Source organism: Balearica regulorum, chromosome 1, assembly GCF_011004875.1.
Source record: "Balearica regulorum gibbericeps isolate bBalReg1 chromosome 1, bBalReg1.pri, whole genome shotgun sequence".
In the NCBI taxonomy this organism is placed as follows: domain Eukaryota; kingdom Metazoa; phylum Chordata; class Aves; order Gruiformes; family Gruidae; genus Balearica; species Balearica regulorum.
Window position 1 is genome coordinate 215259730 of NC_046184.1, and position 24292 is coordinate 215284021.

At 41.0% G+C, this 24292-nt stretch overlaps 1 protein-coding gene across 1 annotated transcript in view; it reads right to left on the reverse strand.

Moving 5' to 3' along the window:
* Positions 1 to 1093: 1093 nt before the first annotated feature.
* Positions 1094 to 24292, reverse strand: part of ACER3 (alkaline ceramidase 3) — a 65180-nt gene continuing 41981 nt past the window's right edge. Inside the window, exons 7-11 of the mRNA XM_075742535.1 lie at positions 18150 to 18208; positions 14168 to 14269; positions 9344 to 9448; positions 7627 to 7672; positions 1094 to 7407 (exon numbers count right to left, since the gene is read on the reverse strand). Of these exons, the coding sequence (XP_075598650.1) occupies positions 7354 to 7407; positions 7627 to 7672; positions 9344 to 9448; positions 14168 to 14269; positions 18150 to 18208 (366 nt within the window). The 3' untranslated portion in view covers positions 1094 to 7353. The remainder of the gene's footprint in view (positions 7408 to 7626; positions 7673 to 9343; positions 9449 to 14167; positions 14270 to 18149; positions 18209 to 24292) is intronic.

The window sequence follows — 24292 nt, forward strand, 5'->3', positions numbered from 1 at the left end:
TTGGCAGTCTTGAAAGGGAATTGTCAAGCTCAAAATTGAATTTTCTGGTTGGGAGGAGGTCTTTGACCGAACCACAACATTTTTGTCCCCGGGGAAATTTCAACGTATTATTCAGTTCTAGGCTAGCCGCAAGCTCAAAATGCAAAGCTGGATTTCACCCAGCCCAGCATTCAGGCAACGCTTCTCTGTGGAGTTTGGATGTGCCTCTGGGCGCAGCACCACCAAGCAAGCACCAAGGAGAGGTGGCACTGCTTCCCCCAGACGTTTACAGCACTTTGAGGTTTCCTGCCCTGTGGTTTGGCCCCTGAATATTTAGTTCAAGGTTGTCCCTGCAGAGACACAGCTGCAACAGCCAGGAGCAGGAGAAAAGGAGGTCTCTGAGTAGGACCTGGGAGAGCTGCCAGAAGTGGGGGAAATACCTGATGGTCACCACCTGACCCTGGCTGCTGGGTGTGATGAGACTTGCTGGGTAAGCGCCTACTGGTCCACGATTTCTGCCTGGAGAGGTTCTGCCTTGCAGTGATTATCCTCCTTGCTCACTGAAGGAAACAGGAAAAAGATGAGGCAAATGAAGTGCAAACTGCACGCTCCAAGCTGATGGCATGTTCACCTGGCTACTGCCTTTTCCTCTCCCACTCGTGTCAAGCACCTGAATTCCTTTCCAACTGGTGTGCGCCGGGGAAGGCCTTTGCAGGTGAGAACATCCTGCATGATGTGCAGTCAGCGCTACATCTCTGAGCAAGGTCCAGTGCTCAAAGGGCCCCAGCACAAGGCAGTAAAGACTGGGAAACCCCAGAGCCTTGTGCTGGAGTTCAAAATGAACACAATCACACCTTCCTTCATTTTAAAACTTTTCTGGTTTGCTGGACAGCTGCAGGGAAGAAGCCAATATGACCGAGACGTGCTACTACCATGGGGGGTCAGACTGCGGTAGCTGCAGGCAGGCAGCTTCCCCATCACTGCGGCTCACACCAATCCTGCTGTTCTACTTGTGCACCCACCAGCCAACACCACCCGTCTACTGAATAGCATCCAGACAAACCGGCCAGCTCCGTGCAACACAAAAGCCACAAAAAGAAACACCTGGGAAAAGTTGTATTTAAAACAAAATTCTTTAATAATTTGAACTATAAAGACACAAATTAGTGCTTGACTGCAGCATGAATAACAAATGAAATACATTAAATATTTCAAAGCTACTGTGCTTTGCAAAACAAGATATGCCAATACATATAAGCCTAATGTTAGTTACCAGCTGGTTTGGTATGAAGAATCAGTTCAGTATATCAAAATTGCCAATAAGCATTGCTCATTGCAGTTGTGTTTTACAAGTCAACTGCTGTTCATCTGTCACAGTGTCGTTACCTATCTGCAACAATACACTGAATTTCAGGAAAAAAACCAACCCCACACGTTAGAACTAATAGTATCAATGTTAGAAAGTTTGGTCACGTAACGCGCGGGGTATTTCATGTCCATTACAGGTGGACAGATGTTATTTGCTAAGACAGTAAACATCATCAGTGCATTAAGCTGAGTTCAACAGTCAACATCAAAGAGTCAACATCAATTTGGAAGATCAAGAGAAAAATCAGTTCCTGTTCAGGCTAAGGAGTAACCACTGTTACTCTCTTCCAAAATCCAGGGAGCAACAGTATACACAACCAAAATTCTTCTGCAGCAACTGACCAAGGCTTTAATTTAGAAAATATTTTGGTACATGATTTGCTATGAGCATGTATGAAAACCCATCTCTATTCAACATTGGCTTTAGAGGGACATACGTACGTTCCATGGTTTTGGGGAAAGAAGAATCTGAGATTGTGTTTACAGCTATTCATGTGTTTTGGTGATGAAGGACAAATAATCAAAAGACCATTTATCTTTTCATTTGTTAAATCTCAACAATCTGCTCTAAACATCAGGCAGATGTGTGTATTCAATCCGTGTGAAATATGTGCAGAAAAATTTTGCAGGCACTAGTTTAGGATCTTGCATCAGCTGGATTCTGAACTTGGTTCTTCTTAAATCTGCAATAACTTGCTTAATCAAATCTAGACAGCTTCAACAAGTAAAAAGGGAGAATTATGAAGTAATGCAAGAGGTTCAGGCATCAACCCTGCCCCCAAAATTGTCCACATGAATCCCCATATCCCCAGTCCTGTTTGGAGCATCTGGCTGGGAGCTCCAGTATAAAGTGCTTGCTTGACTGCTGCGCCCTCACACTGCCTGTCATGGAACTACACACACTAAAATCAACAGCTGTGGGGCTAAATCCCTCAAAATCTGAAAAGATGCAACAGCAGCAGGAACATGGGGTAGTCAGGTTCAAGTTTGAGCCAAGCAGAGGCAGCCATGTACTACGAATAAGTACATTTCTGGAAATGACCTAAAAAGTGTGCTGTGACTCCCGCAGTAGGAGAATTTTTAAGAAAAACCAAACTGACCTCCCACCTACCAAGGACCTTGTCTTATGAACCCCAGGAGAAAACACAGCCTTGGCTCTCAGAAAAGACCTGTGACAAAGGGATCAGGCACTTGGCAGCCGTAGGCAGTCGTGAGCAAGAAACTGAACAAAGAAATCCAAACCCAACCTTAATTGTTATACAGTATGTTCTCTGTGGTTACGTTAAGGACTCTCAAAGCTGGCAGAGGACATTCCAGATGGATAAGAAACGTATTCATTCATGATCGAAACAATTCGTGTCACGTTCCATCCTCATAAAAGAACAGCTAAGTAATCTACAATGAACCAAATGTAATAGACACTATATCACTTCTGTCGGAAAGAGTGCAGAGTCAGCATGAAAGTTAAATGTATAAATAGCATACATTCAAGCTTGTTACGTAAGTATCTAAAGTGCAGTTATCAGGAGGGTGGTTGACGTAATACTACAGGATTCTGTGCTTAATCTTTTGTTACTCTCTTTCCATGTAAGATTCCTTAATCTCCTTCTGGCTTTCGCTTCTCATGGGTAATAAGGACTCCATCATTTACCCTCTTCATACTAAAGTCTCACAGTTAAACAGTACTTGCAGTTAAAGGCTCCCACCGCCTACTTACAAAGTGCAGATGGGGTTTCTTTTAAATAAACCAACTGCTTTACCTGAATATGTTAATTTAAATTATGGGGCACATGTTCTGCCAAAATTAAGGCATGTTCCTGGATTCTGAGGTCTCCTGCTTCGTCAGAGCATGTCTTCCACCAAGCAGTGTTGTGTTCAATTATTTCACCACCTGCTATCAAAATGCCAAAAATATATATCCACAGAGAGAAATAGTTTTAAAAAAACCACAACCAACAAACAAAACCCAGTATTACCAAAATTCTTGACTGCAGACTTAGCAAGGTGGTAGTGACTGCGAGAAACATTTGTGATACTGGGAGGATTTTCTGTTGCTAAGAGTTTCACATGGAGGAGTTAGCTGAAAAACTCATTCAGCTGTTTGAAACCAAGTGTTGGAAGCTACTGCACTACAGCCAAAACAATCAACTGCATTTCAAATCATACAATTTCCCTTCAGCCAAACAAGTTGGCACAATATTAGATTAAGAGAGAATTAAAATTAATTATAAAACAGTATTTTCCATCACATCTCTTCCAAAATCATGTAAAACAAGTCATACTGTTTGCATCTTAGCTTTAGACGTAACTTAACTGCCAAAAAGGTTTCACTTCACCCGTCTGCATTAAAGTCCTCCTACTCATATCTCTTTCTAAAGCAGCCAGACTTCTACACGCAGATGAACAGGAGACCGAGCACAACCTAGAAGTCGTGTTTACAGAGAACGAACAGCCAGCCACGGATCAATACAATACTGTTACCAGCCTCAGGGCCTGCACAGTCTTAAGTCAGGCTGCTCTAACGTCTGCACATCCAGGCGGATATAATTAAGGGCACAGGTATAGTACAATACATGACAGAGGTAGATCGGCAAGTGATAGACTGCATATTCCAATTCTGACTATGGGGCAGTCTTCTAAATACTCGCGGGTAAGCACATCTTCCCTGTGCTAAAAGAAAAAGCATTAGAATGAAGTCCGGAGATGACTAATACTGCTGGCCAACAACACTGCCTTCAAAATGCGGATGAGATTCCTCCTGATGGCAGATTTCTGTTTATCATGTCTTATCTTCAGTTCTGGGCAATGCACATCTTGAGCTGTATCCAGAAAAATCTAGGTTCCCGGAATAAGGTATGGTGTTGATCTGCACTGGGAGAGTAATTTGGACTTTTTTTTTCTCTTATTTCCAAGGAATAATTTTTCAGCTCATGGTCTACAGAACTACTTGCTGCTGATCTGTGCCAAGCCAATGGTCGTAAGGTGGCAGATTTCCTGGTTCATGGATGTTAAAGAATAGAAAACTTCATTGCTATGACGTCCGTCCAATACATCCTGCAGGATTCACATTAAAAGATATCTGCTACTTCCCTAATTCCTTTTAAAGTAGCTGCTGTCTGAATCCTACTCGAAAAATAGGATTAAAGATGACCCACAAGAAAAGTTTGGGATATGCTTCTCTAAGGTTTGCAGAAAAAAAATCTGCATGTCAAACAAGTGATATAAATAAGAAGCAATTTAACAGACATTTTACACATTACAGGACTAAGGATGCATGTCTTTCCAGGCACTAGAAAAGGCAGTCTGAATTTCAGTGACATGCAGTTAAAACTGGCTTGCCATTTTCAATATCACTCACAAGATCAGTAAGGCAGTCAAACCAAAGCACCCATCATTTTAGATTATTTATGCTTAGAAGGATACACATGTAAATTACATTCTTCAGGGTCTAATGTAAACTCAAAGAAAGACTGCTGGAAGGGTGGTGGAGCTGTGCATGGTTTTGGTCATCTGGAATGAAGGAAGAAGCCAATTTGCGTAATTTCTTTTAAAGATAAAACCATCGGTGACAAATGATATGTGAATGAAAAGCTAACAGCAGCGTAAAGTGAAACAAGAGCTTTTCCAACTTTTTTTTTTAAATCCTGACAATTTAATTCAACAAGATCTGAAAAGAAACATACACTTCCTAGTTGTAAATGAGTAGGAGAATCAATAAATTTCTTTAAAATTTACTATTGTAGAGATGCCTTACCAACAAGAAAGTGGCTTTTCACCACACTCTGGTTCCTGCAGTTACCGGGAAACCAGAGCCCCCAGATCCTCCAGTAACAAAACTAAGGCCACTAAAATAAAAGTTTTGTTTATTTTCTTAAAAATAATACCATACTGTGCAGATGTCACGAGTGACTGTCGTAGGTCTCGTTGCTGCACTGTTCCTATTACAGGACTCTTTCCCTAACTTCTGAAAACACGTAAACATACTAAATAAGAAAATGAGATACAGTGTACAGAATTGTGTTTAGAGAGCCTGGAGGAGAATAGGCAGGCACTTATTTTTAAGCTACATTTTTAAAATAGTTCTCAAATCTCTTTACAAAAAATATGCCTTCTGGATAATTAAAGACACTTGATCCAAGACAGCATTTTCCTACCTCTACTCTAGTAATACCAACCTCTTTCAGTCTGAAGAGTACTCAAATTTCCCAACACAGATGCTGACTTTGTCTATGGAACTGGTTTTAAAATTTTCATTCAAGACAGGGTCTATTTTAATGTCAAGAGTCTAGGGTCAGTCACATAGCAAAAGCCACGATTTTATTTGGAGATTCACATCAGTAGGAGTCCTACTGATGGACACAAAAGATGCAGCTAAGCTGCAAACAGGAAAAAAGAAAAAAAGATATTGAAGGAAGAAGACTGTTTTAGTCTGCTGATTGTATAATACAGATTTCAGTCCCAAGTTTTTCAGCAGTTGGAGCAAGGAAGCTTACACTAGCGAGGACTTGGTGATCTGGGAGACAGCTTTATAGCTACACTACCATGCCTTGCTGCTGTGGGCACGTTTTAAATAATGCAGAATGGGATTTCCAATCAGTCTGAGCATTTCCCTTTTTTCCTTCAGGGCAAGAAGGATGAATCCCTCAGAGCATCAAAAGCAAACACAAATTGCATAGCATGGCAGCTAGGAGGCCCAGAGACAGACTCCGTTAGTTGCCCCAAGATCTGAAGAGTCAAAACCACAGCCTCCAATATGAGGTATATTTTGAAAAACTGTGTTAGTTCAATGTTTTCTTTATGCTTACTTACTAACTTTCATCAGCTGGGTAGATAAAAATTGCAGAAACCAGAGGACTTTCCCCCCCATTAATCCCCAAAATTTGGCTTTGAAAAAGGTGGTCATCAACTCCCCACAGAGTAACCATGTGATGCACAGGTTAAGAACAAGCAATCATAGTGCTGCCAATTATATTTTGGGGTATCCTCAACATCAGTCTTGTTCCTTACTCTTTCTTCAATATTTCTCAATAAGAATATGCTTCTGAAAGTCAGACCAATATTTAAGACTTGTAAAATAAGGGAAAGAGATGAATTCAAAGCTGAACTAGCACACATCTAAGGTGTTTGTCAATCTAGTATGACTGGGATATGGGGAGTAAAAAATAGGGATAGAAAAGGGACGCATGTAAATAATAATTGTAAAAAATAAAAAAAGGGTTTCTTGTGTTTATGCAGTCACTCTGCAGTCTCCTGATGGATCACTGGTCACAGGAATTCAGTTTCCACACACAAGAAGAACCCCTATAATGCTTCACCATCTTAAGTGTCTTCTGTGGGTCACACCCTGGAATATCCTCCACGATGTACCTCAGTTGGACTAAAGAAAAAGTGGAAGCTTGGTACAAAATGAACCAAGGTATGGCACAGGTATCTCAACTGTTTTGCTTAAACTATAAATTGCAAAGGAGGCTGTGGAAAAGCAAGAGAGAATAAAGCCCTAAATCAATCATTACATACTTCATTAATTGTATAAAAGTGCGAGATTAAAGTAGTTCAGGTTAAGCATTCAGTTCACTATAGGCCACACAAATGCTTAGGCTTGGCCATCAATGGCCCGGTTTTGTCATTCAGTTACTAGTATTAGTTTAAACCACAGAAAGAACAACAACCAAATGAAAAATGTACACAATCCACTTCAAAAATGGTTAGTTTTCTGTGACCAGCACGAAATATTAGCTCAGTATTATCAGCTGTACAATATATACATAAAAATATTGTGTCTTAATCTTTGTTTTAACAACTTAGAATAAAGTTGTACTAAACATTATTTCCCTAGTGTGCCAACTCTTTGCTCTGGTCCGGCCAGCTGGCCTAGTAACACAGAGAAGTCTTTTTATAGCAATGGTACTTGAATTGATCTGCAATTTTGATGCTTCAGCCATAGTAACTATTGAATCGCTTTATTCGGCCAGGCTAGGTGATCGCAGGCGACTGTCTAGGTCTCAGTCAAAGCTTCTTGGGCGGCTCCACAAGAAGAACAGGCCATATTCCAAAAACAAACTGTTAAAAGAAAAATAGGAAGATTTCCTGGAATATTACGTCTCTTGGAATGGAAAACAAACACTGTTAACCATCATTTCAACTGCATTTCTTGGGATGTAAGTAGAAACCAAAGATAGTACCCTAACAGGTATGATCAGTGAACCCCAGTGCAAGTTCAAAGCACAAGATACCCAAATGCTGGAGTGCTTTAATGGACATAAAATGTTGCTTGCTTACCTTCACTTTTGGCCTGTGTTTCAGGAAAAGTGTCCTTGTGTATAAACTGAGGAAAAGGAGAAAAGTGTGCTTAAAACTTCATGTATAAGACAGCATATAAAATAATAATGATGTACTAGTGCCAGTTTTATTTTCCAACTAGAAAATAATTGCTTCTGTGATTGCAGAGCTACCCATTCTGCCCAGATTTACACAAAATGGGAGACATTAGCCTACAGTAAATCCCTCTGTGCTAGACTATGATTAGCAAACTAATCTACCCTATCACCTATGTGGGGAAAAAGAGAGAAACCCAAAGAAGTAAATTCTCCACTATGGAAAAGACTAAACAGGGACTACAGCCAGTAATTTTGGAAGGATGAAATTAAATCAGTGTACCACAAAATACAGTAGATGTTAAGCGGGGGCAGAGGGGAGAAGCAGTATAGCTAGATTCTGTATCTCATTTTTGTTCTTATACACTTTCCTAAGTATGATCTCACTTTTTTAAGTGGACATAGGTGATGCTGTTGTGTGGCTGAGAAAATACTAGGGAAACTACTGCAGGGAAAGCATGTAGTTCCTTGGGGCAGGACTGACAGATCAGGCATCTGTACATTCTCCAAGGGCCAGAGAATGCAAACCCAAATTATTTTCTCTGCGCAGCATGCTGGAAAAACCTTGCTTGTGCTATCCAAACTGTCCGCATCAGCTTGCTTTCTGTAGGGAATTTTCTTCAAAAGATTATCTCAAGCTGTTTAGGGAAGCAACCTGTCAGCCCAAAATGGAGCAGCTGTTTCCACATACCATGACGTATTTTATATATACACACACATATATACAGGTACATATAGATACACATCCATATATACATGTAGATATGTACATATATACACATATGTACATATAAAAAAGCTATCAGAAATGTACTTTCCTTGCATTTTCCTTTTACTAGCTATTTTAACATCTGACAAAAAAGGAAAATACTATGTTAGATGTAGAAAAAAATGATATGTAATCAAGTTTTCTCAACTATGCAGAATGTATCTATTAAACAGACATTCTCTTACGGTTAAGTGGTAAAACATTATTTCATTACATAATGAAAAAACTAAAGAAATTCTTCAGATTCCAGCTTAAATTCTATTTTTGTTCCCATTTCCACTAGATGGTGGTATAGAGCAAAAGCAGAGACAAAAATCTGCTGGCTGCAGACTTGCGAACTCAGGCTCTCATTTAAGTCTCCTTTTAAAACTAACATCCTACCCTCCTGGGGAACAGCTCTGCTCACACCACTTCAGCCGTCGCCCTTCTGCTCTATAGCATGATGCCTGCTAGTTTTCAGGAGTGACGGTGCCTATCAAAAAGATTAGTTATGCTTCTAAAATGAAACATGTTTATACACTTCAGGATTGCTGATCAAGAAAGGTATTAATAGCTTATATTTTGAAATTCATACACAGTCAAATAGCTTTGCAGTTTAACTGCTACAGGATTCCCATTTCTGAACTGCATTTTCCTGAAGAACCACGACTACTTAAAGATTAATGATTACATTTTGATGAATATAAATTAGAGTTTTTAGACCAGTTGCAGACAGGAAAGAAAATCTCCCACCAGTTTAGTAAGAAGTCATTTTCCTGCTCTCCTGGCCAATACAACATTTTGAAGTAAATCTGAACCTGGGAAAACTCCTCAGACTACTCTATGAACATCCAGTTTAGAAAACATTTCCTACCTCAGCAGGATATGCAGGTAAGAGCCCAGGCCTGTGAGAATGTGCCACCATGCATGAAACTGTGTCACAGCTCCCACAACAGGAGGCATCTTCTCTCGTAGCGCTCTGTAAGGAAGAAACACCACGCAATGGGTTTGTTTTTCAAGCTAAGCAATCTCAAATCGCAGATCACACATTATTGTTTCCATATCTCAGGCACGTTTTTCACGAGTGAGGCTTCACGTAGTCAGGCTTTCAAACAGGTGAGGAACAGCAGTTACACCTCGTACTGCCAGTATAGAAAGATATTAGCCAAGTGGCTTTCTTACACATTTAAAGAAAGTGCACCACTTCTTCATACAGTGAGAGATCAGTTACTTCTGGACTCAAATCTCAGGGAATGTATTTATGGCATCCCAAATGAGTTCTACCATTCTCCTCCCCAAAACCCTGTGAATGACTGCCCATAGGATAAAATGCTGAGTTTAAGGTCAGAAAGCGGAAATTGGATCCATCAGACATCACTGCTTCACATTAGGCAATCACACCACCTGTCTCCAGCTCCATGGAAGCTTAGCTTGCCTTTCTCTGTGTGGGACAAAACGGTGCTTAGTGAGGAAGCAATTGAAGGAGAGGGTCTGAAATACTCCACCAACGTGATTTGTATTATGCATAGTTATGGGGTGTGAGCTACTTGGGAAGAGGCAATGGGATGGAGATAAAGAAAGGGAAGGAACTACATTGCCCTGATTTCTGTTATCTGCAGAAGCCCTGCTCACTAGGCTTCTGCAGATAACACCTATCTGGTTGATGGTGGAACAAATGTTTGCATCTCCCTGTCATCTTTTTTGACTTTCATTTCACATTCAGTCAAAACAAAAAAGGGAAAACAATGATCACAGGTGTTAAGGAAGAAAATCTGCAGTTTCTGTAATACTTATTTACTGCTTGATGTTATAGAGTTCAGTAGCCCTGACTAAACACTAATCCCTGAGCTACTGCTTAGTTTCCAGAGCTGCTCAATCACGAACATGAACACAGAGCTTCGATTCAGTCAGCCCCGCAATGACATAGTGGAACACACAGACTGTCACCCTGGCACAGCCTCTGAGCCTCTGGATGGCAGGAAATCTCAAAGCTCAAATTCAAAAGTGCATGGAACCAGGGAAGCCGAGTGCTACAGACGGTTTTTTGTTGTTGTTTTTCTTTTAAGTAAGCTCCAGATTTAATGAAATATGGAAAAACAAAAACTAAACCAAAACATAATTACACAATTTTGAACATTAAAACAAAAAAGGCCAGGTAGGTGGATGATTCACAACTTAGATCTTTAGAGAATAAAAAATTACAAGGAACTGGAATACATTTTCTACAAAAGTTAGAGTTATAATACCACCTGGAGAAATTCAAGGCTCTGCAGACATCTGATTAAAGCTAGTAAACAAGAGTATTTATTTTTTTTTCCAGCACCATAACCAAACAAGTATTACAGGAAATATGCTAACTTTTTTTTTTTTCCCTTTGCAAAATGAGGATGGAAAAAAGTGCTTCAGCAGCTGCTGTAAACTTTGAGTCTAGGATCAAGTTCAAAAGCCCCACAGACCTGCAGCAGTTCAGTAGGCTTAGTGAATTGGGGGTTATGATCTCACCAGTGATATGATGCAGCTGCAAAAATCAACCCTACTGCCAATATTTACAAAGTCACTGTATACCCACCCACTTGTGTTGGCAAATAACTGTTCTATGCCATCTGTATCAAGCATTTCAAGGGATGAAGCACCATGTATTATATTCAGTACACCCATATTTTTTAAAAAAGTTTCAAGGCAATTCTGTTGGAGTTAACTTCCAATTGGCCTAACCTACTGCAGGGATTACAGAGCCAAAAGGGACAGATGGAAAGCACTAGACTTCTTTACAGCACGCTATGATCTGACCCTGACAAAGCAACCTACTAGGACAATTCTGTACACCGCAGATTCAGCGGCATAACTGTGTATCAGAGAGTCAAGAATGGATTTTCTGGATGCTGGCATCAACCTTTCCATCTGTGTTGGTTTTGCGTGGCAAGGTTTTGGTAGCGGGGGGGCTACAGGGGTGGCTTCTGTGAGAAGCTGCTAGAAGCTACCCCTGTGTCTGATAGAGCCAATGCCAGCCGGCTCCTAGACGGACCCGCCGCTGGCCAAGGCCAAGCCAATCAGCGCCTCTGTGATAACATATTTAAGAAAGACAAAAACAGTTAGAGAGCGCTTTTGCAGCCAGAGAGAGGAGTGAGAAGATGTAAGAACATCTGCAGACACCAAGGTCAGTGAAGAAGGAGGGGGAGGAGGTGCTCCAGGCGCCGGAGCAAGATCCCCCTGCAGCCCGTGGTGAAGAGAAGTTGAGCCCGGGAAGATGGGAGGGGTGGGGGGAGGTGTTTTAAGATTTGGTTTTATTTCTCATTCCTCTACTCTGTTTTGCTTAGTAATAAATAAGATGAATTCCCTCTCTAAGTTCGGTCTGTTTTGCTCATGATGATAATTAGAGGATGATCTCTCCCTGTCCTTATCTCGACCCGTAAGTTTTTTTTCATTGTACCTTTTCTCCCCTGTCTAATGAAAGAGGGGAGTGATAGAGCGGCTCTGGTGGGCACCTGGCCCTCAGCCAGGGTCAACCCACCACAGTCTTTTTTTGGCGCCCAACGTGGGGCACGAGAGACTCGAGATAAGGATAGTAATTGGAAGAGGTAACGGGCAAAACATTGACTGAACATAACTTGAGAGTGATATATTTGTGAAGGGACTAGAGATAGATTTTGTGTGTAGATTGTCCACTCTTGTTTGGTGTTGTGATAGTGTTGTTTTGATGTTGGTGTGGGGAATTCTTTTTTTTTTCTTTTTCTTTGTTGATGTGATTAGTGTTTGTGAAGTTTTGTGTTGAATGTATATTTTAATGGTAATTCTTAAATATGTGATTCACAGAGGCGAGGGGTGGAATGTGTTGGTTTTGCGTGGCAAGGTTTTGGTAGCGGGGGGGCTACAGGGGTGGCTTCTGTGAGAAGCTGCTAGAAGCTACCCCTGTGTCTGATAGAGCCAATGCCAGCCGGCTCCTAGACGGACCCGCCGCTGGCCAAGGCCAAGCCAATCAGCGCCTCTGTGATAACATATTTAAGAAAGACAAAAACAGTTAGAGAGCGCTTTTGCAGCCAGAGAGAGGAGTGAGAAGATGTAAGAACATCTGCAGACACCAAGGTCAGTGAAGAAGGAGGGGGAGGAGGTGCTCCAGGCGCCGGAGCAAGATCCCCCTGCAGCCCATGGTGAAGACCATGGTGAAGCAGGCTGTTCCCCTGCAGCCCATGGAGGGAGGATGAGGGGGTGTAGAGATTCCACCTGCAGCCCGTGGAGGACCCCACGCCGGAGCAGGTGGAGACACCTGAAGGAGGCTGTGACCCTGTGGGAAGCCCGCGCTGGAGCAAGCTCCTGGCAGGACCTGTGGATCCGTGGAGAGAGGAGCCCACGCCAGAGCAGGTTTGCTGGCAGGACTTGTGACCCCGTGGGGGACCCACGCTGGAGCAGTTTGCTCCTGAAGGTCTGCACCCCGTGGAGGAGACTCACGTTGGAGAAGGCCGTGAAGGACTGTCTCCCGTGAGAGGGACCCCACGCTGGAGCGGGGGAACAATGAGTCCTCCCCCTGAGGATGAAGAAGCGGCAGAAACACCGCATGATGAACTGACCGTAACCCCCACTCCCCGTCCCCCTGTGCCGCTGGGGGGGGCGGAGGTTGAAGCCGGGAGTGAAGTTGAGCCCGGGAAGATGGGAGGGGTGGGGGGAGGTGTTTTAAGATTTGGTTTTATTTCTCATTCCTCTACTCTGTTTTGCTTAGTAATAAATAAGATGAATTCCCTCTCTAAGTTCGGTCTGTTTTGCTCATGATGATAATTAGAGGATGATCTCTCCCTGTCCTTATCTCGACCCGTAAGTTTTTTTTCATTGTACCTTTTCTCCCCTGTCTAATGAAAGAGGGGAGTGATAGAGCGGCTCTGGTGGGCACCTGGCCCTCAGCCAGGGTCAACCCACCACACCATCTCCTTCAGCTTGTGGTGGAACACAAGCATCACAACTAAGCAAAACAAAGGTGCTGCGATGCAGTTGTCCTGTTCCAGAAGAACACAGATTCAGAGAACAACCTGCTGGACCAGTGTTCTTTCTCGCACAGGCAGGATATCTAGCCATATGACGAGATGCTGGGCTCCTACAAGCTTTGTCTGGAGGCTTTTTTTACCCCATTTGGCAATACACTAAACAGAGGAAGCCTTTCCTGGCGTCTTCTACCAGTGCTAAGCCAGAAGACTTCAGGGTAATAATGACAGCCAAGCACAATGTATTGGCTCACAGAGTTACTGTTCTCTCTGAGACATTCAAACAGCTGCTGTTTATTGGTGACAGATGCATTGCAATAGATATTTCTTTAACCTGCAGAACTACTGCTTTTGATATTTTCCTGAGAAATGGCAAGAGCAGAAACAAACCAAAAAAAGCAGGATAAAAAACTCATTCAGATGAAATCAAGTGTGAATAGCAGGCTTTAGTAAGCCACAGATCCTCAAAATTACTTCAGTGACATTACTTTCTCTCAATTTAAATTTAAGTTAAAGAGAAATTGCAATTATTTAAAAAAATAAATCTATTCATGGATAAAACTGTTGACTACTGATTCTAGTCATGAGCAAGGTGGATAAAACCCTTGTGAATGTTTTGTAGGCAGCGCACCATACATGCCATGAGATGGACTTGAATATATATCACAGAAAAAACAAAGCTTTAAGCTAAAAGACTATTAAGAGCTATCCAAAGTAAAAGAACTCACCTCAATTTGTCACAGAAAATGTTGTCCACATTCCAGAGAAAAAATCCCATTAAAAATACAGTTAAAGATGTATAGCCTAGACCTCTAAGCCATGGGTATACCCTAGAGAGAAAGAGAAATAATGCAAAGTTTAGATTGAGATGCTTTAAAGGCAGCTTGTAACATACATAAACACTATTACATAGGAATAAACTGCTTAATATTTTTTTTTCAAAAGGAAAAAAATCAACTTCAAATCTCATCTATTTAAGTACTGTATTTTACCTATTCCCCTCTCCTGAATTCACATTCTCCAAGCCTGGTTTTTTAAATGTTTTGCTTCTATTGCTAATTGTTCCCCTAAATATTGCCCTCTCCTAACACAACAAGTAAGTGGGAAAACTGAAGTTGGCTAAAAGGTACTAATTCTTCAGTCCCATGTATAATCTTTCAGTTAAAAACCACCCATGTTACAAATTAGGACTCTCCCAAAAGGAGAGGCTCTTTCCCAAGACATGAGAACCCTATACTAGGGGACTTGTTTAAATAAGGTCTTTCAAAATGACTGGAGTCTTTTGGGAATGTAGACCACCACGATCAACAAATAACCAAATGAAAAACAGTCATTTCACGTTGTAGTTTATCGTTGACTGCTATTGAGGATGGAAAAATGTTAATTTCATTTTGGGAGGAAAAAATAATTCTTCTTCTTTAGGATATGGGAAACACACTGAAGAATCAGATGCAATAAAGTGCATCATTAATAAATCTACCCTCACTGTCTGCATTCAGGTTGGACCATGGAATTGTAAACTTCCTACATGGAAGTTGGTAGCATTTACTCCTTCCCCACTAAGACAACAAATCCAAAAGCAAATCCAAAAGCAAATCCAATTCCAACCCTAAAAGGCTGCCACGAAATACTGTTCAAGTTATTTTTAAGCATTATGAATGCGCAGTTTAGATTCTGGGATAAAACACATTCCTGAGCTACTTTTGCACTGTGTTACACATAGCGCATGTTTCAGAGCTGTGAGCACTTGGCAACCAAAATGTGCAAAACACAACAGGTAGAGCTTCTTCCACAGGGTAAGCTAACCAGATACAAGTTGTACATGCTCACAAGAAGTGTAATGCCAATATAAACTAGCAAAATTATTATTTTTTTAGTCTAATAAATGCACGGAGCACCATGCGGTACCTGGGAGAGACTACACTGTAATATTCCTGACTCAGTGCTCTAGAAACATAAGCAAGCCCAGGATCTGAAATAGCACTAAATGGTATGTTATATATGCTGGTAATTAGGTAATTATAGCTAGAATTGTTCAGGGAATAAATGGTGTTATTTTGTGAAGGAATGAGAGAGAGGCTGGCATCACTTATTAATGGGGAGCGTGCTTTGTGAACAGACAACAACATTTGCCAAGTCGTAATCTTGGGAAGGAAGCAGACCTAAGAAATAGATGGCAAGTATGGGGGAAACAGGGAAGAACAACAAATGACGATGACAGGAGGAGGTAGCAGCCTGGAAGGAATGACATGCTGTTCTTTGAGATTTCTATCCTAAGCTCAGAGTGACTTTGAGCCCCGCACTAAGAAATATGAGTGATGGGAAGCTAATACATCTTAAGAAAGTAAGAAACAAATAAGCAGAAATTGGGGTCGATACATAAGTTGAAACAGGCTTGGACAAGCGCTAGCACTATCAATGGAATGACAGGAATATGTTTTAGCAATGCAGAAGTAGTAAATCCAATAGTGTACTTGGGGATGACTTTTAGAGAAGAGAAAGGATACCGTCAGGTTGGCACAGTTTCTCTAGCAGAACTAGTTTAAAATTAGTAGTAGTTTAGTTAAAATTTAGATATAGTTTAAACCTATTTCCCTCCCCATCCCAACTTTCTAACCAAAGGGGGAAGCAAACCTTTGTAGGGCCGTGTCACAATGAAGCAATCTAGCTAATTAAGAAAATACACTCCAAACCCCTAAAATCGAAGTGAAAAAGTAGGTGGAACTTCAGAGACAGAATGTGCTGGAGGAAAACAATGAATAATACCCTGGGAGGAAGGATAGTGGTGTTACTGATAGGGATAGAAGACAACAAAATGCTTCGGAAATTATGAAAATGTACAAGTGTGTGGAATTTGCAGAACTGGAAAGATAGCAGCCTCAAGGGCCTGTCTACACAGACAAAAATAAATTTAATCTAAGTGACTAGAACTGTGCTAAATCCTTGTATAAGAACAAAACTAAAATAACCTGAACTTGATTCAACTTAGTTTCCCTTGGAAGTGAATTAAGGTAGTATCACTTAAGATCTCTAGGTTAGGATTAAAATTTCCATGTTCATGGATTTGAAAAGTGACTTTAAACTGATGATTGTTTCTAAAGGAACACACTATCAGTTCTTCTTGCTTAGTAAAAGTCTGGGAACATTAATAATTGGTCTGTGGGGATATCTTGGGGAAAGTCGAACCAACTTAACTGAAATTGCAGTTGGAAGGTAATTCAATGAATCTACTTGAAATTCACATCTTTTGTTAAATTCTTCCTTGTGTTCCTGAGCAGATGCATGTGTAACTTGAAACAAAGTTTAACAAAAAGCACATTTCGAATGAAAACAGTAGAGAGAAATCAGCAATTTTTAAGGGCAATCCCCAAACACACGAGAACACCAATTATTGACAGTGGATAGACAGGAAGGGGCAACGAACTGAATCCCTGAGAGGTAAAGGAATGTGTTTAGTCCCTTACTGATTCAATTCCTTCTTCTTCACTTTTACCACCAAGTCTCTGCTCTGATGATTCTAATGGTTCTCATATCTCCTAACATTTCTAACACCTTTTTGTTTGCTAGAAACAGTTTTTATTTCAATATATATACATTTCCATAATATATACCTAAGTTTACCCAGTCAAAACTGTAAGGAAAACTATAATTTAAACTTGTGTTATTATCTTTTACATTTGAATTTTAGATACTTGAGTAAGGAAGAGGAAAGGAAAACATTAACTGATGGTTCAGCTCCACAGTCTTATTCTCGCCTCTCTCCAAGTATCATCATTAGAATATGGACAGTGGCAATAGATTTCACATTACTCTGCTGGGTAAAGAACTGGCTGGATGGCCAGGCCCGAAGAATTGTGGTGAATGGAGTTAAATCCAGTTGGCAGCCGGTCACAAGTGGTGTTCCCCAGGGCTCAGTACTGGGGCCAGTTCTCTTTGATATCTTTATCAATGATCTGGACAAGGGGATCGAGGGCACCCTCAGTAAGTTTGCAGATTACACCAAGCTGGGTGGGAGTGTTGGTCTGCTGGAGGGTAGGAAGGGTCTACAGAGGGATCTGGACAGGCTGCATCGATGGGCTGAGACCAACTGTGTGAGGCTCAACAAGGCTCAGTGCCGGGTCCTGCCCTTGGGTCACACCAACCCCAGGCACCGCTACAGGCTTGGGGCAGAGTGGCTGGAGAGCTGCCCATCAGAAAAGGACCTGGGGGTGTTGGTTGACACCTGGCTGAATATGAGCCAGCAGTGTGCCCAGGTGGCCAAGAAGGCCAACAGCATCCTGGCTTGGATCAGCAATAGTGTGGCCAGCAGGACCAAGGCAGTGACCATCCCCCTGTACTGGGCACTGGTGAGGCCACACCTTGAGTACTGCGTTCAGTTTTGGGCCCCTCACTCCAAGAAGGACATTGAGGTGCTGGAGCATGTCCAGAGGAGGGCAACGAAGCGGGGAAGGGTCTGGAGCACAACTGTGATGAGGAGCGGCTGAGGGAACTGAAGACAAGTGTAGACATCTCTTTTGTTTAATGTTATCCCAGTGGCTTCAAAAAAAAATGCAAGGAGATGAGCCGTTCCCTTTAAACCAAGCAGAGCACATGAGCTAGCATTACGTTCCTAGTTAAAGAAATTTTGCATCACCAATTTCTCATGTTAAGCCCACCAAAGATGCAAATGCTAAGATATATCTTAGAATGCTGAAATAAATGGTTACTTACCATAATACTATATAAACAGATCGTAGAACTATAATGGAAACTAGTGTTCCATACATGATCTGGAAATAAAGAACAGAGATAAAATTCAGCAGGTGGATTCAAGAGACTTTATAAAACGCTAGAGGAGTAAAAAATTTTTGCAGCATCTGTTGATTTTTATTTCTTAGTCTCAGGAAAATACTATCCTCTCTAACCTCCTCTCCACAAAGTCTTCCATAGAAGTTTCAAATAAAAGTATGATTATAAATCATGCCCTTTATGCAATTACAGGAAAAGTCAGTTGTGTAAAACCACTATTTCACTTTTTTGAATTAGAAAGCAAACACTAGATGGCACTCAGTAAGCATCCTGAAATCAAAACGGTAACTAACTCCTGCCATCTCTTTCTGTATCTGTGTGTTTTAGCCCAGGATTGCGTAAGCATCAGCTAAAAACGTTTTTGAAAGCTATACTTCCTTCACTGATATTTGATTAATACTTTTTCCTGAAAGCAAACACCTGAATAGACCATGCACTATGCCCATGCTGAGCACCAGTACGGGAAAAACGTTCCAGGAAGCATCTAAAACCATTACGGATTGTTGGGATTCAATCTAATATAGAGTGGGAAGGCTGCAAGCTCTGAAAAGATCCATAAGTGAAATCTGGCTCACTGTAGGCTTGATTAATTTTAATGTAATCACCTGACATATAAAAAGTCAAAGTAATCATTTATTTTTGCCTCATGATCTTAAAATAACTCTCCCTTTTTTTATTCACAAGCTTAGGATCCACATAACAGCATCTCCAAGATGTGCAAGCTAAAGAAGAGAAGAAATGTGGTCAGTCATGTCTGAGAAGTGATGCAGAAGCCACTGCAGCAGGGAGGATTTTCAGACACTGGCGAAATTAAATCACTCTCCACAGTTTTTATTTTATACACCGTTTTCCTCCTGCCAAAATGCAGTTTATTCCAAGCAGTTGTGCCTTGCTCTTTGCCTGTCTCCAGTGGCCCACAAGCCCCTCGCTATTTTTTGCTTCCTCGTTCACTGACTTTAATTTCTTATTTTGCTTTTAGTTAACTCCTATGTAATGCTGCCTGGTTTTACATGAAACAGAAAAATGATAAACCTTTGCTGCCTATTTTTAAAAGCCACTAAACCTCACAGGGGCGTGTTTACAAACCAGTGTCTTTATTGACCTCCTCATACCTTTCCTTCTTTTAGACTTTATCGTCTTCAAGACAAGGACCACCTCTTACTCTGTTGTAACCGTAATTCAGCTGAACTGTAATTGAGCTATCGCTATCCTGCAAGCATACGCACGCGTCTAGTCATCTGACATAAACTAGATTGCTGCAATAACGCAAAGTGAAACCTACCTTTCGAAAGTCCACAAAGGCAAATTTTCAAACTCCTTTTAGTTTTAAGGATGAGGTTCATAGCACACACTGTTATTATCAGTGCATATATACAGAACAAGACAGACAACAGAGCCCTTATGTTTGACAACAGGTAAAAGTAAGCTCCAATATTGACCATGCAAAGTCATTTGGCACAGCACCTCTTTATTTGCATTCAGAGTGAGATCAAATAACTTCAGTAACTAAACTACTACTACTGTGTGTTCTGCTCTGTAGAGCTAAACAAAGCAAAACTATTTGAAAGGCTAATTGGTTCTGGCTTGTACTTTATACAAAACTGTGAGCTAATTCCAGTTCCCTCACTGGGGTACAGCACATAAATCAGGAAAAAACCCAAACCATAACACTAAACATAGACTGAGTATCAAATGCTTATCAGTCCCAAGCTAAAGGTAAGAAAGGGGACTGCTCAGGTGTGCTGCGTGCTGGTACAATTCTTCATCACTGACACTTTTTGCCTAAAAAGACACCACCATATAACAAATACAGACTAAATTTAAAAGTTAAATGCCATTTTACTTCATCAGTCTCATTTGAAACAGCCTGTTTGGTTTTCTTAATCAAATCCAGTAATTTATTCTAAGAGAGGGAGATGGCAAGTGGAAGCAACTCATAGAAAGGCTCCTCGAACCCAAACCACAGTTTGATGCTCTTTCCTTGCTGATCTCTTCCTTCCTACAATTTCCATTGTTAAAATGCTCTTCTGCAGCAAAGCTACAGGAAAAACCTCCCCATGAAGAAAAATTTCTATCATACTCGTTTGGGGTGTGACCACCTTCACGCTTTTATCCGCTTTGCTCTTGGGTTCTTTGTACAAGGAGTTAAATAGTGTCAGACTATGCCAAGAGAAACATGACTTACAGGCAGCCCAAAGCCCAGGTAAAACACAAGCTAAAACTGCTGGTTTTCTGCAGCTGCTGCTAAAAGCAGGAAAGAGCAAAAGCTAAGAAAAGCTTTCCTTTGTAGAGCCTCTGGCTTGGTATCTCCTAGCGTGTTGCTTAATGGCTTGCAGAAGAGGATAATCTTAATGGAGAGAGGAAGGAAAAAAAATAAAAATAACTTTGTAGTGACTGAAGAAAAATATTCCCACAGTTGACACTTCAATTTCTTGACTTTTCTGCTCCCCCACACAAACAGGTTGTTAGCAGTAAAACACATTCGTGTTTAAAAGCCTGTGAAAGACTGGAACAACAAACTGTTCTGCTCTGCATGCTCCAATCCTCCTCTTCACACTGAAGGCAAGCACCGAGGAGGTGTTGCTGTGATATGTGGAGATTGTAGCTGCACGTCTCGCTACAGCTGTTTCTTACTAGAAGCCCATACACTGAGCTACACAACTTAGTTTATACTTCAGGGAGCAGTGCTTACTTTTACTACTTTACCACCCATGGATTTACTAATTTCATCATGCCAAAAATTTGTTAGGTATTATCCATCCACCTAAAGAAGGATAAAGTATAAAATAACTAAAAAAAAAGTCTCCTTTATTCAAGTTGACTCAATTTTTTCAATTCCTTTGCTCTTCTTAACTAATACATCACTTTTAAGTGACAGATGAAAACCCAAGCAAGTTTTGTGCTGTTTTGTCTCACAGTACCTTTGAATTGTAAGCCAAATAACATCCTTGCACTACGATTGAAACAAAAGGAGACAGCAGAATCTCATCATCTTTTGTTATCGCTAGATGGTTCCCTCTGCTAAGATGCAAATAAAGCTCCATATATTTCAGCTTTGAAGCCCATGTCTTTGCAATGGGGAAAACCCCAAAGTCTTATTAATACACAGTGGATTACCTGATAAGAAGGCCAAATATGAAGAACACCCTTCTAATTCACAAACAGGAAGTAAGCATTTCAGGGCCCAGTATTTGGCAGCATTTTTGATGTGGAGGCAGTTAAGCAAATCATATAGATTCACTTCTTATGCATGTCGGTTGCAAGGTTGCTACTCCACGCTGGGAGGGAGCGTACAAAACTGGTTCTTCATCTACACTTCTAGTACAGAAAGCAGCAATAGCCTGTTATTTCCCCTTCTCTGTTTACTCTGCTCCAGGCCTTCTGCCCATCCTTGGTTAATAAACTCAATTTATCAGCCTCAAATATTAGCGTACACGTTGGGAACTGCATTGATTTGGGGTTCTTAGCAACTGTTGCTTATCTTTTGATAGCTGGTTGGTATATTAAAAGATAGTTAGCCTAAGTACTTTAAGTTGGAAACTGTATTTGCAATTTACAACAAAGAAAACTGACTTCTACATGTTCTTGGATTTCTGAAAAAGCAATCTGAGCAGAGAGAAAAAGGAAGAGCAATCCCCACGATGACACTGAAACACCACGTAACTCAGCATAGTTATTGCTGTTTAGCGCTACGTGCTGCCTTGACAGCTCCTGAAAGAACTAACTCAGATTCACTTGGTTTGGTCCTGTTCAGAGGCACGTATGTGACGGCAAAGCGACACACAAGTTGCTGCTGCACTCTCCAGAGCTTCTGCCTCGCATCACTGTCTGCAGCAGTAAGCTGAGCTTCCCCTTCAAAGACTTGTAGGGCTGATCCTTTGGAGAGTCTGAACAACCTTCTACATTCCCTAAGCTATTGCAGAGGTAGAAGTACTAGCCAGAATGAAAGCTGTACTCACTTTCTGGAAGACATCTCTGAACAAGCAGCGTAACAGAGCAAAATGTCACTAAATTAGTTTTATATGTGGTCTTCAGCAGGACAATGCCCAAGTAGAAAAAGCTGTGGTGAAGACATGCCCTGAAAAGGTCATTTTTAACAGACTGCTTGGCAACCTGAACATATAGAAAGACCACGTTCCGCTAAAAGCACAATATATTAAGCCACAAGCCTACAACTAACTGCTGCCTTAGCAGCAGGAAGGACTCTGCAGAGCTGTAGGACACCGAGTGGGTCCACACAGGTTCCCCAAAATGGGGAGTCCTCTAAGTTTGAACAGGCTGGGCCCTGATATAACATATTCTTCATGCAGTTTCAGGTTCCCATATGTACTTCTACATACATATTTCATGGTGATTTCACTTCCTTCTTTGCATTTGTATATTTAAAACACCTGAGAACAATTTTATTTTTTTCATTGAGGCAAATGAAATACCTTTTTCTCCCACACTCACTCCCTCCCTCTTACCCAAAGTCACCTTAATTGGTAAATCCAATACTTGTATTTTATTTCTATCACTGTTGCAGAAAATTCACTGGTCATATTATTATGCTGTGATCAGCAAACACATCCAGGCATTCCACCCCTCCCTCCCTCCTTCGGTGATCTGTGTGCAGTTCAGAACAAGAATACTTGGTATTTGCCCATCACTGCATGCTCTTTCATTCTGAATGATTTGTTATCCTAGTCCTCGAGGTTTCCCAGTTATCTCCATCTTCTCTGTACTCAGTGATGCCTCTGACCTTTGTATCATCACAAATATCATCAGTACACGACTCCATTTTTCCGGCTACAGGTCATTAAATAAAAACAGTCTCACTACTGATCCTGAGAAAGTCCAAAGTGAGACTGCCTTTCATCATCTCCTTTAGTCATTTCCACTAGTCACTCCCTTACCCTACTTGCATTACTCATACTCATCTACTTCTCCAGCTTGCTTAGTTTCTCATGGGCCACTATTACAACACTTCTGGAACGTCTATACAAAAGACATTTTTAAAATCACATTTCTTAATGTAGAAGAAATAATCACTTAATCTAATTTTCTATTTACCTTTTAATTATTTGTTTGCTCAAAATTTGCTTCAAACTTTTGCAGCAGATGGCTAAGCAAATAAAACAGGTTCTTAGATCTATTTCATTACTCACATAACTTAGCCCACTAGCTGAATGAGGTTTTTAATAGCTACAAGTGTATACCTAGCATATGGTATGTAGCAAGTCAACAAATCAGGATGGAAAACAATGCTTTGTAGGGGAAAGCTTTCCAGGCCATACCATATTAGAAAGAAGGCTACTTGTAAGACTTGAGTCTAAAAGTTTAACTGCCAAGGTAGTTTCTTCTGCTACGAGGGCCGTCTTATATTTGCAGTCTACAGATGACTCCCCAGCAGCAGCCAGTCCTCCCCCACCCCTTATCCTCGTATAAGCACAAATATACACGTGATAAACAGGGATGAGCAAATCATCTGATTTAAAACTAATTCCGAGGGGAGTTTTAACCTGTTGAGTTCCCCAATCAAATTCACATCATAAAGTAAATTTGTGTGCCAGATGGGAAACAGGGGAGAGGCATAGCTGTTTTCTTTGACAATGATGCTGGTTTAAAAACAACTATGAAACTGGGATGTAGGCTTGTTTAGCACCATGGAAATTAGGTAATAATAGTGCTCTACCCTGAGAGATTTTGACATAAACAAGCTAATACATGCTTGCAAAGGCCACTGCTATCTTTCATTTAATTGATGAGGCAGCAAAAAATACCAGATCAGTTGTCAGGCAGGGAGCTGGTTTTTTCCTTCTAATGATGTGTAGCCTCCAACTAAAACATGCATCTCATCCCTCCTATGGTTAAAGCACTAAGACCCTTAAAGATCTGCAATATGTGGATGGAGAAAAAGAAGTTGGTCTCTGTTGCCACTGTGCCATGAATAACAAACTGAAATCCCCTTCACACCCTGCTGGCAGTAAGCAATTTATGAGCCTAAGTTGGGAAGGAAAGTAGAAAGTAATTCACTGAAAAATGAGGCTTGGATCCCAGCTACTAAATATAATAGGATCCTTTTC